Source organism: Protopterus annectens, chromosome 12.part0 (assembly GCF_019279795.1).
Source record: "Protopterus annectens isolate FY-2018-M chromosome 12.part0, PAN1.0, whole genome shotgun sequence".
Taxonomy (NCBI): domain Eukaryota; kingdom Metazoa; phylum Chordata; order Ceratodontiformes; family Protopteridae; genus Protopterus; species Protopterus annectens.
Window position 1 is genome coordinate 811,599,049 of NC_056746.1, and position 18,552 is coordinate 811,617,600.

The 18,552-nt window shown below is 46.0% G+C and overlaps 1 protein-coding gene across 1 annotated transcript in view; it reads left to right on the forward strand.

Annotated features, from left to right (window-relative positions):
- LOC122816814 (zinc finger protein 704-like) overlaps positions 1-18,552 on the forward strand; it is a 977,436-nt gene that overhangs the window by 750,464 nt on the left and 208,420 nt on the right. Inside the window, exon 7 of the mRNA XM_044089856.1 lies at positions 14,355-14,459. Within this exon, the coding sequence (XP_043945791.1) occupies positions 14,355-14,459 (105 nt within the window). The remainder of the gene's footprint in view (positions 1-14,354; positions 14,460-18,552) is intronic.

Here is an 18,552-nt window from a genome sequence, read left to right on the forward strand (position 1 = left end):
GAAAAAGATTTATACCTCTGCTACATTGGCCTTTAGAGCCACTACCTACCAGACCCATATGGGTAAGTATAACCCATCTCTTTTGCAATCTGCCACAAAACATTTGTCAGATATTCCAGATTCTCTGGGCAAACAGCCCTGTCCTCCCTTTTGGCCCTTACATCTCAAGTCACCAGAGAGGTGCAGCTGTGATTCTGCTGAATCCTCTGCTAGGTCAGCAGCATGAGCATCCACCCTACGCTGAAATTCTTGGCTCCGCTTTAACCCCTGCCAGATGATTTTAGGGCCAAGCTTATGGATGCACCCCTGGATAATGCTCCACTTTTTGGATCCAAAGTAGCAGACCTCATTAAATCACTGCAACAAAAGGGCAAAGAGATGCAGGACCTCAAACATCTCCTGGTCTCACCAATTCCCAAGTTCCACTGGAACTATCCCTCTGAAACACAGTTTATCAGGAAACAATCCTGCCCCAACCCCAGTGCCAGATGTCGTAAACACACCAAGAAACAACCTCCTATGCCTAGAGCACCTTCTGCATCTAGCCAGAGGTCTTCCTTTCAGGACAGGGCAGGTAGCATCTGACTACCTGCCACCTTTGCCTCAACCTACCCCCAACCGTGCCCCTGTCTGCCCACCTCTGTCATTGTCTGCCTCAGTGGACCCAGATCATCCAAGACAAATGGATCCTGTCTATCCTCAAAGAGGGCTACTACATGACTTGGCTCTCTCTTCCCATATGGAAGGGCATTCCCCGTAACCCTTCACAACAACTGCCCCTCTTACAACCAGTACTGTAGACATTACTAGACCAGGGCACTATACAGTCAGTTCCCTCATCTGCAAAAGGAAAAGGTTTTTATTCAAGGCTCTTCTGGGTCCACAAAAAAGACGGACCATGGAGACCCATCCTGGACCTTTCCTATCTCAATCTCTTCCTAAAGTTACCTACCTTCAAAATGCTCACTCTGCCTACCCTTTTTCCCCGATTACTCCACTGGGATTCATGGCTACTCTAGACATAAAGGATGTCTACTTCCACATCCCTATCAAACCCTCCCACAGGAAATACTTAAGATTCTTTGTGGGCTCCTCTCATTGGCAATTTTCTGCCTTGCCTTTTGGTCTTTCCACTTCTCAAAGAGTCTTTACCAAATCTTTGACTCCAGTGGTAGCCTACGCCAGGACGAAGGGGATACAGATATTCCCCTACCTGGACGACATGCTCATCCAGGCTCCCAACCAACAAATATTACAAGATCACCTCGACCTGGTGATCTCATTATTGCAGTCCCTGAGAGTCCAGATAAATCTGCCAAAATCCCACCTCCAGGCAGTTCAGGACATCGTCTTTCTGTGGTGCAGAATAAGAACAGACCTCATGGAGGCTTTCCTGCCACCCCCAAAGGTGAGCTCCCTGTCAGACCACCTCTTCCAGGTGCTCCAATCGACCTAGTTGACTGCAAGACAGTACCTGTAACTATTGAGTTACATGGCAGCCACAATACCCATGCTACCTTTAGCCAAGGCTCCACATGAGGAAGCTGCAGTGGTACCTTCACTCAGTCTGGAAACAACACAACCAGCCCTTGGAGCACGCTGTACCACTTCTTCCCTGCTTAAAAAAGGAGATACTGTGGTGGTGGGACCAGGTACAAAGAAACCCAGGACTCCCACTACAACCACCACAACCCACCCAGGTAATGCACACAGATGCCTTGGACCTGGGCTGGGGAGCTACTCTAGGACTAAGACAGGTGCAAGGTTTGTGGCCGAATCACCTAAAATCAGAACACATCAATGCCAGAGAAATTAGAGCAATCCTGCTAGCCCTACAGGCATTCCAACCTTTCCTCCTACAGGGGACTCTTCTGATATACACAAACAACACAACCGTACTGTGGTATATCAACAAGCAAGGGGGGACCAAGTCCTACCTGCTTTGCAGACTAGCTGTCTTGCTTTGGGAGTTGGCTACCTCACAGGAAATCTCTCTACTAGCGACCTACATCCCCTCCCTCCACCACAAACAGGCAGATTTTTTGAGCAGAACCAGCACAAACAACCACAAATGGATGCTGCACAGAGAGGTCTTCTTGGATCTGGTCCACTAGTGGGGTATACCTCGAATAGACCTGTTTACCTCATCTCTCAACAGGCAACTTCCTGATGTTCATCGTGCATACAGCTGCAGTCATTACAGATGGGGTTATACTGCCGTCAGGCGGGTCCTTGGTCGGCCGAATTCCAAAGTCTAAGTCCAGCGTCGGTTGTCGTCGCTTCTTCCCTGACGTCAGTGCGGCAGTTGTATAAAAGAGGCAGCCGACGCCATCTTCTTCAGTCTTTCTTGCCGCGTGGTGCCCGAAGCAGAAGCAGTTCGCAAGTGCCGGTCGGCCAGCTCCTGAGATTTACGAAAATATTTCAGCCAAAGTCATCCTGAAAGCTAAGTACCCCGTTGGGGAAACTTTTCTTGCCTCAGACCGATGTCAGACAAAGTTAATAATTGCATTTCATGTGGGAAGCAAATACCACATAAGGATTTCCACTCTTTCTGTATACCTTGCTTAGGTCTAGACCACGACATCTAGGCCTGCCGTTTTTGTGCTAGATTCAACAAGCGCACTATTAAGCGCCGGGCGGAGTTCGCCCTTCACTATTTTGGCAAAAAATTTAATTATATTGTGTCGTCGGATACTCCGACTCCAGTTTTGAGTAAAAGACGCAAAGATAAGGACCGACATACGAGGTCCGCACCGACTACTGAGACCACGCTAAGGCTGACTACCGGCTCTCCGGTGCTCAGCGAGGCACCTACGCAGCCCCTGAGTACCGATGACACTACATTACCGGTGTCTTCAGTACCCGAGATCACAGGCTTCTCGGTCCCCATTCCTACTGCAGATACCGACGCCACTCTTGGCGGGGAAACTCAGAGTTTAGACAGGCCTGCCATTTCTCAAGGTGTCTTCAGGCCTTCCTCCTTCTCTATTAAAGCTTTCACTAAATCTAAAGCAGCCATGAAAAACAAAAAACAGGCCTCAGACCCCCTCTCAAGGCCCCATGCCTAAAAAACAGATGCTCAAAATGGCTGAGGATTTCATTACTCTTATCAGGGGTTCTCAACCCCCCTCTGACAAAAGGCCCAGATTAGAGGAAGACTACCCTTCCTCAGATCAAGCCTCTATTACCTCAGAACATTCTGAGGACCAGGATTATGCCTATTCTCCTTTCGAAGACTCTGATGCAGAGGAGTCTATTCCCTCGGTCTCCCCCCCCCCCCTGAGGACTATTCTTTTGGGGAAACCCTACATACATTGAGGGAATACTTTTACTGGGAAGGCCAAGATTACTCCGATTCCAAGAAAAGGCTCAGGGAATTTCTTTTGCTCCCCCAGCATAGGCCCCTGGCTATCCCTCCTGTTCTAAATATATTGGATGATGTGTACTCAGAAGCCAGCCTTAATCCAGATTCTTTGCCTCCAGCTCCTGTTAAACCAGACAGGTATTACCGTGTTCCTGATTCTCACCAGTTCCTATACAAAAGCCATACTGCTGACCCAGAAACTATTTCACAGGGTCCCAAGGGAATTAAGGCCTCTACTGCTAAAAAACCATTACCTTCGGAGAGAGATTCCAGATCTTTAGAAAGGTGGGGAAAAAAGGTGTACACCTCGGCCACTTTAACCATGAGGGCATTAAACTGTCAGTTCCATATGTTAAAGTATCAACAGTTTTTGATATCTCAGCTGAAAAGCAAGATGACACAACCAGAACAACCAGATTTAAAAGAGTTGCAGGATTTGTTGCATGGTGCAGAGCAAGTGGGTAAACATACCTTGCAGTGTGGTTTTGTAGAGCTGCTGTTACGGGGTCTGTTATACGTAGGCATGCTTGGCTCAAAGAGCAAACTTTGCCAGATCATGTCAAAGCTAAATTATTAGATGCACCCCTTCAAAAAGATGTATTGTTTGGTGTTAAAGCTGAGGAGGTACTAAAGAAAATGGAGGAAAAAGCGAAATCAATGCAAACAGTGAAAGATTTCCTGCAGGTGCAACCTCCACGTTTCAGCAGAAACTGGCCTTCAAAAAATTTGTCCTTTCCAGCCACGGACAGACCTCAAAGGGGCAGATACAGACACCCAAGGGGTAGAGGGCAACCTCAAGGATCCTTCAGAGCCAGACAGTGGCAAGCACCAACCCCAAGAGGTGGAGAAGATAGATCACAGTCTTTTAGAAAACAGACACAGTGACTTCCCCCTATACCTGCCAAGCAAAGCTTTAATGGCAGCACCTTTGGGAGGAAAACTGGCATTATTCTCAAAAAATTGGCATATTGTTACAAAAGACAAATGGATTCTGGACATTATAGACAGAGGCTACAGGTTCCACTTTCACACCCTTCCAAAATTGAGAGGCATGCCAAACCTGCCACAAAATAAAGGGCAGAGGCACAAAAACAAATTTCAGCTGTCATGGACATGAAAGCGATTCAAGAGGTACCTGCAAAAGAACAAGGTCAAGGGTTTTATTCCAGACTATTCCTGGTACCAAGGAAAGACAAAGATTGGAGACCTATCTTAGACCTATCCATCCTAAACGCATATCTACAGGTACCAAAATTCAAGATGCTCACATTACAGCAGCTTCTTCCCATGCTGGGCAAGGAGTCTTGGCTGGTAACATTGGACCTCAGGGAGGCATACCTGCATGTCCCTATCAGACAAGATTGCAGAAGATACCTCAGATTTTTTGCAGGTTCAACCCATTATCAATTCTCTGCATTGCCCTTTGGCTTATCTACTGCGCCCAGAGTGTTTAGGAAATGCCTGGCATCAGTAATCGCCTTCTGCAGACTACAAGGAATACAAATCTACCCATATCTGGATGACTGCCTGATCCAAGCAGACAGCAAGGACATACTACTGCAACACCTGGAGTTTGTAATAAAACTGTTGAACTTCCTGGGATACACAGTCAACAAAAAGAAATCAAAACTAATACCCACTCAACAAATAATTTTCCTGGGTGCCAGCTTGAATACAACCACCCAGATAGCCTACCTCACGCCAGACAAACAAGGGCAACTGTCTCAATACTTCAGCAAAATGGCAACTTTCACCAGGCTGACTGCAAGGAAAGTCCTGCAGGCTCTGGGATTCATGGCATCTTGCATCCTACTAATCCCATGTGCAAAGCTGCATATGAGGATACTTCAATGGTACCTAAAAAACTTGGTCTCAACACAGCCACAGCTTGGAAACAATTATACCACTCATTCCATGCCTTGAAAAGGAATTTCTGTGGTGGGCTCAAGCATGCCAAAGAAACACAGGTCTCCCTTTCTGTGTACCTCAAGCAACTCAAATCATCACAACAGACGCCTCAGACTACGCCTGGGGGAGCACACATGACAGATCAGTGCATTCAGGGAAAATGGTCACAAAAAGAGAAGCACCTACACATCAACCAAAAGGAAATGCTAGCCGTGCAAAATGCTGTTATGACCTTCAAAGACCTGCTGCATCCAGGCCAGCTATTGATAAGGACAGGCAACCACCACAGTGATGTGGTACATAAACAAACAGGGGGGAACTCATTCATACCCCCTGTTGCAGGCAAGCCAAGACCCTTTGGAACACAGCACTGGATTTGCAAATTCAACTACAGGCACAATTCCTGCCAGGGAAGGAAAACACACTGGCAGACAGCCTAAGCAGAAATATGACAGATCCACACGAATGGAAGTTGCATCCTCAAGTTTTCACAAAGATAACTTAGGCATGGGGACAACCAGACATAGATCTCTTTGCTACCCACAGAAATTACCAGTTGAAAACATTTTGTTCAAGGACCTATCATCCACAGGCCTGGAAAGTGGACGCACTTTCTTTCAATTGGACAACGTTGACAGTCTGTGCCTTCCCGCCTCTTCCTTTGCTGCCCAAAGTTCTATTAAAAGCCAGAGCAGAGAGGCCGAAAATTATTCTCATTGCTCCAGACTGGCCAAGACAACACTGGTATCTGCTCCTGAAGAGCCTGACACATTCCCCACCATGGATCCTGCCTCTAGTTCCTCTTCTGTTGTCCCAGCACAACTACAAAACCCTTCACAGCCAGCTCAAAACCCTAAATCTAGCTGCATGGAGAATTCCTTGATTTCCCATCAGACCCTCCTCTCCAAGGAGGTGCAGGATGTCATCTTGGAGGCCAGAAGACCTTCTACTAGAAAAGCCTACTCCGCCAAATGGAAACGATTTTGTGCCTGGAATCAAGAAAAGGGCCAGAATCCTTGGGTAATAAATTTACCTCAAATTTTACAGTACCTAGCTGAGATGTTAAACAGTGGACTTTCTTTCTCCTCCATCAAAATCCACGCTTCAGCCATTTCTGCACAATACAACACAGACCCTCCTTTTTTCTCTCATCCTCTCTTAAGGCAATTCCTCAGAGGGGCAAAGAATATAAAGCCCCCAAGGAAACCACCAGTACCTGCTTGGGACCTCAACTTCGTATTGGAAAAGCTGACCCTTCCTCCCTTCGAGCCAGCTTCTTCAACAGAACTACAATACTTGTCATGGAAAACAGCCTTCCCTCTGGCTATCACCTCAGCACGCAGGGTTTCGGAGCTACAGGCCCTCAAGGCTGTGCAACCTTTCATCATTTTCCATCAGCACAGAGTTTCCTTATGAACCAACCCTACCTTTATGCCAAAGGTAGTATCCAGTGTAGCTTTGAATCAGACTATCCACTTACCTACCTTTTATCCTAATCCACAAAACAAAGGGGAAAGACTACTACATTCCTTGGACATTCACAGACAACTTCGATATTACGTGGACAGGACAAAGCCATTCAGGAAATCCGAGCAACTCTTTGTGTCCTATGCTACAGGTGCTCAAGGAAAGGCCATTTCCAAACAGACAATCTCAAAATGGATAGCCCACTGCATACGCTTTTGTTACTCATTTCATGGAAAAACTGTGCCTACATGCATCAGATCCCACTCCACCAGGGCCACAGCTACCTCTGCAGCTTTCCTCAGGGGGGTCCCTACCAAGGACATTTCGGAAGCAGCCACTTGGAGTTCAGTGCACACTTTCTCCAAGCACTACCACCTTCCACTATACTCTAAATCTAGAGCAGGATTTGCCACAGCAGTCTTGCAGGGCATCCTCGCTCCTCCTAGTTCCACTTAGTGCCTGCCACCCCTACTTAGCTTTGGGATTCTTTCCATCTGTAATGACTGCAGCTGTATGCACAATGAACATAGTACAGTTTTGTACCTACCATAAATGTAGATGTTCGAGTGCTCATACAGCTGCAGTCCAGGTTTCCCCCCCTCTGTCCCCTCTTAGGACAGGCCTTATGACAAACACCTTCTCATACAACCTATTTGGGGTATTCTTTTATGGTGTATTTGCTTGCAACTAATGTTTTTTGATTATTCTATATTGCACGATTACATAAATTTATGTTTTGCCTTCCCTCTGGGGGCACCTGACATCTGGGGCAAGAAAAACTGAAGAAGATGGCGTCAGCTGCCTCTTTTATACCCCTGCTGCACTGACGTCAGGGAAGAAGCGACGACAACCGACGCCGGACCTAGACTTTGGAATTCGGCCGACCAAGGACCCACCTGACTGCAGGATAACCCATCTGTAATGACTGCAGCTGTATGAGCACTCGAACATCTACATTTATGGTAGGTACAAAACTGTACTTTTTTTGCACCAGGACATAGTGATTTCTTTCTGTGTGTTTTGTTTTTCACTTCTGATGTAATGCCAGCGTAACACAGGTATATTGTGATCGTGTGTTTGCCTTCTCCTTCATGAAGAGAAGTTGTATGCCTACCCTTTACTAAAACAAAATGTAATACAGCTTTGGCAATTTCCGAACATTTGGTTATTACTTTAGTTATACGCTGTATTATCTTTCAGAGGCGCTGAACAGCTGCCATGTTGAATTTGACTGGCAGTATTTATGCGATCATTTCAAGTGTTTGAACAATTTTGTTTTTAAGATGCATATCAATACTGGTTCTAGTTCTCGTATCGAATTATAGTAATTAGAAGTATCAGTGCAGATGTCCTTCAAGAATGCAACTGCAGTCATAACATGTGGGTTGTCCTGCCTCAGGCAGCCCTCGGTCGGCCGGATTCCAAAGTCTGGGTCCGACGTCGGCTGATGTCGCATTTCTCTCCGACGTCAGAGCGGCTGGAGTACATAAGCATCAGCCGATGCCATCTTCTTCAGTCTTTCTTGCCGCGCTGTGCCCGAAGCAGAAGCAGTTCGCAAGTGCCGGTCGGTCAGCTCCTGTATTCTTCGATTCCGAAGTCATCAAAAAAGCTAAGTACCCCGTTGGGGACCTTTTCTTGCCTCAGCCGATGTCAGAAATTACTGAAAAAGTTAACAATTGTCTTTCTTGTGGTAAACAAATACCTCATAAGGATTTCCACTCTTACTGTCTTCCTTGCCTTGGCCCAGACCACGACGTCTCAGCCTGTGTAGCCTGTGCTCGCTTCAACAAGCGCACTCTCAGTCGCCGGGCGGAGTTCGCTGAAGATTTTTTTCGGCGATAAATTCGCTTACACAATGCCGTCAGATCTTCCAACATCACAAACTCCCAAGAAACGAAAAGACCAGGACCGACATCCTCGGCCCGCGTCTACCTCCGACTCCACGCCAAAACCTACCGCGGGTGCTCTGGTTCCCTCTGAGACGGTCTCTCCACCGCTCCGAACCGAAGACACCGCATTACCGACAACTCCGATTCCAGATATCACTCCGACGCCAGTTATCGATTTTCCTCCGGATACCGAAACCGAGGAAATGCCCGAGACCATTGCTGTAGACAAGGTCACTCCTGCACGTGGAGCTGCCAGGCCTCCTATGGCCATGTCTATTAAGGCCTACACCAGGGCTAAGGCAGCCAGCAAAACAAAGCATCTTACTACTAAAACCTTTCCTCAGCCTACTCCAGAGACACAAATTATGTCTATGGCTGCTGATTTAATTTCTATGATTAGAGGTTCACAGGCCCATCCTGAAAGAGGATCCCAACCTCCTTCTGATAAAAGGCCCCGGGTTGAACCCTCTGACCCTATTCCGTCAGATGAAGACTCTGAGGGCTCTGTCCACTCTGATAGCCAGGGAGAGCTCTTCCAGACCTATGAGGACTCGGATGCAGAGGATTCCATCCCCTCGGACTCCCCGCCTGAGGATATTTCTTTTGGGGAAGTTCTGCATACCATGAGGGAACATTTCAAGTGGCAAGGCCAGGAATAATCTGATTCCAGAAAACGCCTTCGGACTTTCCTTAAGAAGCCCCAGCACAGGCCCTTAGCTATTCCTCCTGTACTTGATGTTTTGGATGATTTATATTCTGACTCTAGTGTTACCCCTGACTCTCTTCCTCCTGCTCCAGCCAAGCCAGACAGGTATTACAGGGTCCCAGAAACTCATTCCCATTTATTCAGGGCCCATACTGCTGATTTGGAAACTATTTTTCAGGGGCCTAAAGGAGTTTCAGCTTCCACCTCTAAAAATCCATTGCCCTCCAACAGGGAAGCTAGGTCATTAGAGAGATGGGGCAAAAAGGTTTACACATCCACTACCTTATCCATGAGAGCCTTGAATTGCCTTTTTCATATGTCACAATATCAGGATTTCCTGTTAGAAGATTTACAAAAAACATTGGCCACTCCTGATCCTTTAGATAGGAAGGCTTTGCAGGAAGCAGTACATAACACTCAGCAAGTAAGCAATCACTTCCTGCAGTGTGGATATGATGCACTGGAAGCTTCATGTAGGGCAGCTATGACAGGGGCAGTCATTCGTAGACATGCATGGTTAAAAGATCAACCTCTACCAGATCATGTAAAGGCAAAACTTCTGGATGCACCTTTGGAAAAGAACAAGCTTTTTGGTGCTAATGCTAAGGATGTGTTAAAGACCATCGAGGAAAAAGCAAAATCAGTTCAGACGGTGAAAGATTTCCTCCAGGTCCAACCCCCCAGATTCAGTAGGAATTGGCCTTCAAAAAACTGGTCCTTTCCTAATCCAGAAAAGTTTCAAAGGGGTAAAAACAGACGTGGCCGAGGAAGGGGCCAATACAGAGGTCCTTACAGGGGACAACAGTGGCAGCCAGGAAACCAAAGAAGTGACGCAGGGGTTTCTCCTGCCCCACAGCCACAATCTCAATGACTTTCCTCTACTTCCGCCTACCAGGGAACAAATAGAAGCTTCCCTGGGCGGGAAATTATCTCTGTTTGCAGAAAATTGGCACAGACTGACAAAGGACAAATGGATTTTGGACATTATAGACCGAGGCTACAGGTTTCAATTTCATACCTTGCCAAGAAAACAAGGCATGCCAAACCTACCACAAAACCAGAGGGCAGAGGCTATCAAGCAAATCTCTCTGCTGACTCGAATGAAAGCAATAGAAAGAGTTCCACAACAAGAACAAGGCCAGGGGTTTTACTCAAGAATGTTCCTTGTTCCAAGAAAAGAATCTCAATGGAGACCAATAATGGATTTGTCCTCAATAAACACCTTTCTCATAGTACCAAAGTTCAAAATGCTGACTCTACAGCAACTCCTTCCCATGCTGGGCAAGGGGTCTTGGCTGATTACTCTGGACCTCAAGGAGGCATACCTGCATGTCCCTATCAGACACAGCTGCAGAAGATACCTCAGATTTCTTGCAGGGCCAGAGCATTATCAATTCTCAGCATTGCCATTTGACTTATCTACTGCGCCCAGAGTATTCACAAAATGCCTGGCTTCAGTAATTGCTCATTGCAGGCTCCAAGGGATACAAATTTACCCATACCTGGACGACTGCCTCATACAAGCGGACGACAAATTGATGTTGACAAAAAACTTGGACTATGTCATACGATTACTTCAAGCTCTGGGATACACAGTCAACTTTCAAAAGTCAAGACTGCAGCCATCCCAGCAAATAATCTTCTTAGGAGCCAAATTAGACACAGCCTCTCAAATGGCTTACCTGACAGAAGACAAGCAAGAGAAGTTAACTCATTACTTCAAAGGTTTAGCAAAACTCACCCAGATGACTGCAAGGAGATTCCTACAGGCCCTGGGTTACATGGCATCCTGCATTCTCCTGGTTCCATTAGCAAGACTACACATGAGAAAGCTTCAATGGTGCCTAAAAAGCATTTGGTCTCAGCACAGCAACAACTTGGAGACAACCATACCGCTCATTCCATGCCTACAAAAGGAATTCCTATGGTGGGCCTCGGTGAGCCAGGCCAACACAGGTATGTCATTCAAAAAACCACAGATAACGCAGACCATGACCACAGACGCCTCAGACCTTGGATGGGGGGCGCACATGGAAGGCAGGTGTATACAAGGACAATGGTCTCAAAAGGAAACACATCTGCATATAAATCAAAAGGAAATGCTGGCAGTAATGCATGCCATCGAGGCCTTTCAACACCAACTTCAACAAGGCCATTTACTGATACGGCCAGACAACACCACTGTGATGTGGTATATAAACAAGCAAGGGGGCACCCACTCTTACCCCCTTTGCAGACTAACAATGCATCTTTGGGAAAAATCACTGAGCCTAAACATCCAGTTACAATCCCAGTTTGTTCCAGGCAAAGACAATGTGCTGGCGGACAGCCTAAGCAGGAATTTCACAGACCCACACGAATGGAGGTTGCATCCGAAGATCTTCACACAACTCACTTCGACATGGGGCAGGCCAGAAGTAGACCTATTTGCCTCTCACCTCAACCATCATCTACAAAAATTCTGCACAAGGACATACCATCCAAAAGCTTGGAAAATAGATGCTCTCTCATTCAACTGGAATTTCCTAACAATCTATGCATTCCCACCTCTGCCACTGATGACCTCAGTACTACTAAAGATCAAAGCAGAGAGACCCAAGGGAATCATAATAGCTCCGGACTGGCCAAGACAACACTGGTATCCACTACTAAGAAGCATATGTCACACCAGGAGGTGGGCCCTTCCCCAATGGCCTCTACTTTTGACTCAACACAATCTCAAAACAGTGCATCCAAACCTTCAGACACTGCAGCTAACAGCCTGGGAGATCCCATAAATAACCTCAACCTATCTCTCTCCAAGGAAGTTCAGCGGATACTAACAGAGGCTCGAAGACCATCCACCAGAAAGGTTTACTTGGCAAAATGGAAGAGATTCAGCAATTGGAATACCAGCAAGGGGCATGATGCATCATTGTTGAACATCTCACTCATCTTGGAATATTTGGCGGATATGCTAAAGAACGGCCTCTCATATTCTTCCATAAAGATACATGCATCAGCTATTTCAGCTAGATATAACACTGATCCTCCAGTCTTTTCACACCCTTTGCTAAGGCAATTCCTCAGGGGAATCAAGAACATCAAGCCACCAAGAAAGGCCCCAGTGCCAGCCTGGGACCTCAATTTTGTCCTAGAAAAACTGACTCTACCTCCTTTTGAGCCAGCAGCTTCAGTTGACTTGCAATTTCTCTCATGGAAGACAGCTTTCCTGTTGGCAATTACTTCAGCAAGAAGGGTTTCGGAACTGCAGGCCCTAATGGCAATACCACCGTTCATAATTTTTCACAGAGACAGGGTTTCATTAAGGACCAACCCTACCTTTATGCCAAAGGTGGTATCTAGGGTTTCTTTGAATCAAGCTATTCATTTGCCTGCTTTCTTCCCCAATCCTGAGAATAAGGGGGAAAGACTGTTACATACCTTGGACATTCACAGACAACTTCGATACTACCTGGACAGAACCAAGGCCAGTAGGAAGTCTGAACAACTTTTTGTAGCTTACGCCCCTGCAGTCCAAGGAAAAGCAATTTCAAAACAGACAATTTCAAAATGGATTGGACATTGCATCAGATTTTGTTATTCCTTTCATGGAAAGACTGTTCCAGCCAATGTCAGACCACATTCCACAAGAGCTACAGCCACCTCTACAGCATTCTTAAGAGGGGTGCCTACTAAGGACATTCTAGAAGCTGCTACATGGAGCTCCGTGCATACATTTTCCAAACACTACAATCTCCCTCTATACTCCAGAGCCAGAGCAGGCTTTGCTTCGGCAATCCTGCAGGGTTTGATTGCCACACCATCTTTTTCCTAGAGCATACCTCCTCCCCCAGCTAAGCTATGGTATTCTACCCACATGTTATGACTGCAGTTGCATTCTTGAAGGACATAGTACAGTTTTGTACCTACCATAAATGTAGATGTCCGATAGACATGCAACTGCAGTCGGATTTTCCCTCCCTCCATACCCCTCTATGCCTAGGACCCTCTCCTATCCCTGTTTCTCTAAGCTGGGGATATCTGTTATGGTGTATTTGTTTTATTGATCATTTATTTCTCTGGAATCCTGTTTTTGTCTTCCAATTTGATTACAGCCTTCCTTGGAGGGCACCTGGCATCTGGGGCAAGAAACACTGAAGAAGATGGCGTCGGCTGATGCTTATGTACTCCAGCCGCTCTGACGTCGGAGAGAAATGCGACAACAGCCGACGTCGGACCCAGACTTTGGAATCCGTCCGACTGAGGGCTGCCTGAGGCAGGACAACCCACATGTTATGACTGCAGTTGCATGTCTATCGGACATCTACATTTATGGTAGGTACAAAACTGTACTTTTCTTATTAGCCCCAGTGATTAAGTTTTGGTTCTAGAGCTAATATAATAGAATAATTTACAACTTGAATGTAATTTGTTTGCCTTGTGATGATTTTTATTGTATTCTTGTGTTTTCCCCACTGACAATCCATAACATTTTGCATGTGTAGATCAAATTCTGATCCGTGCAGAATGGGATTAAGTATACTATAAAACTATGAAAGATAATCTGAAAGTTAAAATACTTTTTTCTTTTTTGAAACACAAGAAAGCTGCACTTTCAGGTCCTTTAGCTGACAACAGTGTTCACCTCTTCTGATAAGCCACATCTAATTGTGAACGTGTTCTTAACAAAAAAGTCTTAGTAGCTGAAGATACTTAATGAGGATTTACCAAGTAATATATTGCTACGTTAGGTTAAAGTATATGTCCTTCCAAACAAATGTTTCTGCTTTATATGTTGTCCCTTAAGAACGTGCTCTGAAAATAAACAGAATTTAGTGCAGTGCTGCTTTGATGATTTTCAACTTGCTCTGCTTAATCCAGTAAGTATCCAGTTCACTGGTTTACCAGATTAATTGACCAGTTCAGGAAGAAAGCAATCTCTGTGGTATGTATGCTACATCTGTGTCTTGCAGCCTGTATTAGGTACATGTCTGTCTCTCTGTAGAGAAATGCTAATGGTTTCCTATCTTTCTTGCAGGCAGCAGTACCTTTCAGTTTTCCAGTGTCCTCACAGTTTGTACCCAGCATGAACAGGATCAGCATTTCATGGCAGTCCCCAACTGTGATTGTAAGAGGAAGCCCGGTGAGTATCCTGTTCATTCCAGTTATACAGTTTTCTGCAGTGCCACACTTAGCACTGGCAGACTCCTGTCCTGTTCATTGTCATTATGTAGCCATATGCTCATCAGTTGAACTAACCCATATGTTCCTCCATTGCAGGCATGTGCAAATTTCTTCACTGTGTTTTTACATCTTGATTTTCTATTCTGAGTGGATTCCACTGATGTTGCGGGTTTTATTCAGGGGAAACTTGATTTAATTTTATATATAGAGTCAGGGAAACATGCCCAGGGTGTGGGAGAAGCTCCTTTGCTGTTTTTTTTTTTGACAAATGGTATGAGCTATTTAGCAATCTTTACCTTATGGATGTTTATGATGCCATAATTACAGGCATGGAATTCCTTTTAAGCTTCAGTAAGCAACCCAAGAAGCTAAATAAAAAAGTTTTCTTTCAGCAATATTTATTTAGATTTGCTTTTAAGTCCCTTGGGACACTGCATCTCTTATAGGTTCATACTAGGCTATCTGCCCTAGGGCATTTATAAGCCTAGCCAGTGTGTGTGTGGCTTTCACCACCCCTTAGGATGAGAATACTATACCCATTAGTTTGCTGTGCTTCTGTCCAGCAGTGACACAGAGATGATTCCCGGGGTAAACCTACGATCTCCCATCCACTCGTCAAGATTTCTCTTGAACAGAGTCGGTGAGGGGCTCTGCCTCACATGGACTGGGATTCTTTTCCATAGTGTAGGGAGTCTCTGGGTGATGAATCTGTCCCTCCAGCACGTCCTATTTATATCCGTGTTGAGGTTTAAGTCTCTTGCTCTCGTGGCTCTGGTGGATTTGGAGTTTTTGAGGTGGAGCATGTCCATTAATTCCGGGTTGGACATGGCCTTGTATGTCAGGCACAGATCACCTCTGAGCAGACGGTATGCGACTGAATAGAGCTGGAGTTTCTTCAGTCGGGCAGCGTATGACATATGTTTGAGCCCCTTTATCCTTTTGGTGAGGAACTTTTGGGGTCTTTCCAACTGCTGCAGGTGTCGGGTAAGGTATATTCCGAATGGGGCGTTGTACTCAATCATTGGTCTGATAAGTGAAGAGTACAGGGGTACAATGACCTCTCCAGATCTGGATGTGAATCCCTTCATGATCAAGTGGGCAATGTAGAAGGTCTTCCTAACCACTTTGGCAATGTGAGTGCCAAAAGAGAGGTTACTGTCAACTTGGGTCCCCAGGTCCCTGATAACTTCTTCCGTGTTTAATGGATTACCACCTATGTGGTAATTAGGGGTTACCTTGTTTTTCCCAAAGGGTATGACTATACATTTTTTGGCATTTAGCTTAAGGCCATGGCTCTGGCACCAGTTATCCATTTCTATGAGACCTCTCTGGAGGATGTCTGTGTCTGATGGAGTGTCAATTATGGTGCCCAGTTTGCAGTCATCTGCAAATTTTGTCAGCCACAATCCCCCTATGTTTGCCTGCACTTCAGAAAAATAAATGCCGAACAAGAGGGGGCCCAGGACTGAGCCCTGTGGGACACTGCTCATGACCGGCTTAGAGTCTGACATGGCACCAGCAACTCTAACCCTCTGGGTTCTGTCCTTGAGCCAGTTTGCAACCCATCTTTTGACATATGGGTTTACATCTAAGCTGGTGAGCTTTTCTATGATGCCCGAGTGGGGTATTGTGTCGAACGCTTTTTCTAGGTCAAGGTAGGCTGTGTGAACTGCCTTACCCTCATCAATGGCCTTAGTGACTGTTTCGAAAAAGTCGACCAAGTTCAAGAGGCAGGATCTGCCCTTGACAAAGCCAAATTGGGTAGGATCCAGTGTCTGTAGGTCCCCAGTGTCTTTATGAGTTCCATTATGATCCTCTCCATAGCTTTGCAGACAAGGCTCGTCAAGCTTATGGGGCGGTAATTTCCAGGGTTCGTAGAAGCACCGCCTTTGTGGAGTGGGACCACAGTTGCTGTATGCCATTCTTTGGGTACGTATCCTGTAGTAAGGCTAAGATTAAACAGCAGCCTTATGTGTGGGTTTAGTTCCTCATTGAGTTCGTGTAGCACACAGCCGGGGAAACCGTCCGGTCCCATTGATGCTGTGTTTTTTGCTTTAGAGAGAGCAGCTCTCACCTGGGCATCTGAGATGTTTGGGAGGCTAGACTCTGGTGGGATAGATATTTCTCCTTTTGGGATTTGCACTGAACCTGTCTGCCAGTATGTTGGCAATGTCTGTGGGTTCAGTGATTTTTGTATCATTTTGGACTGATTCTGAGCATATCTGGGAGTTTCCACCCAGGTTTCTAACATAGCTAAAGAAGGCCTTATGATTGTCTTTTGTGTCTTTAGCGATTTTTCTCTCAAAGTTGGCCTTGGATGATTTTATGAGTGATCGTAGTTTTTTGCTAGTATTGATCAGAGATGCCTTCCCTTTTAGGGATTTTGCTCTGTCATGTAGTAGCTTTCTCCTCTTGTTGTAGAGTTTGTTTATGGCTGGGGTCCACCAGACCGGGCGCCTGCCTTTGGTGGAAAGGGTCTTGATTTTTTTAGGGATTGCTTGATCCATACATTCCTGGAGGTACTCGTAGAAGGCATTTGTAAGGGTTTCAGCAGTGTGGGTTGTGGTTTCCACTGGCTCGGGGGCCTTGAGGGATACCACTCCAGTCTTAAGAAGTGTGAAGTTTGCTTTTGACAAGTTCTTCACTGTGGCCTTTTTTGCTGGGGTTGGGGGCGGGATGTGGATCTCCAGTGAGATTAATTTATGGTCTGATCTCACCAATGAGGGATATACTTCAGGTGTGGAGCATTTTGTCCCCATGTTTGTGATGATCAGGTCTAGTATATTTTCTCCTCTTATGGGAATGGTGACTAGTTGTTCCATAGCATTTGAGTTTATGAACTCCAGGAACCTTTGGGCTAGGGTGTTGGGGCTTGAGTAATGTTCCCAGTCTATGTTTGGGTAGTTGAAGTCACCCAATATGATGGTGTTTGGAGAGACATTCATACTCTCCAGTGTCTTCAGGAAGGCTGTGTGGGTTTCCTGAGTTTGAGAGGGTGGTCTGTAGCATGCTACAAACTGTAGGGCAGTTTACCTATGGTTAATTGCACCTGGATGGTCTCCGATGCTTCGTGCGTTGCCACTAACCTGGAGGTGTGGGTATCCTTTATGAATATGGATACTCCCCCTCCTTTTGTGGTTTGGTCCAGATTTGGGGCCGGAACGCATGATATGAGGTATAACCTGATAGTGCTGGGGTGCTCTCAGGAGCCTTGAACCAGGTTTCAGTCACAGCACAGACATCGATGTTCTCCATACTGAGGAGGGCTTCGAGGGCGTGCATCTTGAGGTTTAGACTTCTGGCATTGGCAGTATTACCCTTAGTTTTTTTCCATTTTTGTTTTCTAGGGCGGTAGGTTTATCATTTGAGCCTCGCCTAAAAAAGGCACTATGGGGGTGGCAAGAGCCTTTGCCAATATCCGGAAGCCCAGGGGTGACAGGTGCAAGCCGTCCCTGCGAAGCAGCGTGGCTTGTCAAGCATGTCATCCCAGGCAGACAGACATTGGATCCCCTTAGAATGACACCAGTAATTAAGCCAATTATTAAAGCTGATCATTTTGTCTCTGTATTGTGGCATCATTCTTGGTGAGGGTAGGATACTGCTCTGGGTCAGGGTCATACTGCTATATAATCTGAGAGCTCCTCTATGTCTCTTTTCATGTAGTCCAGGGAGGTACGTCTCGGGTCGTTCACACCGGCGTGGACAATGACTGAGTCATACTTGTACTTGCTGTGGAGTGACCTGAGTGCTTGTGTTATGTGGCGGATTCTAGCGCCAGACAGGCAGCTTACTGTGATCTTTTCCTTGTTCAGTCTGGTGAGTGGGACGTCAGTGTGTCTGACTATGGAGTCACCTATAACAAGTGTGTCTGGCATTGTGTTTGGCCTTAAGGGCTGTGACTGTTTAGCACACTGACTTTGAGAACTATGTGTTGCATGTCTTATGTCTTGAGGTGGCAGTTGCTTGGGTGTCTGCTTTGGAGGCCTCTGTAGTTTTGGTAGATTTTTGATCAGTGCCTCCGAGTATGTCTTTATGTGTTTGTTTTGCAGTTG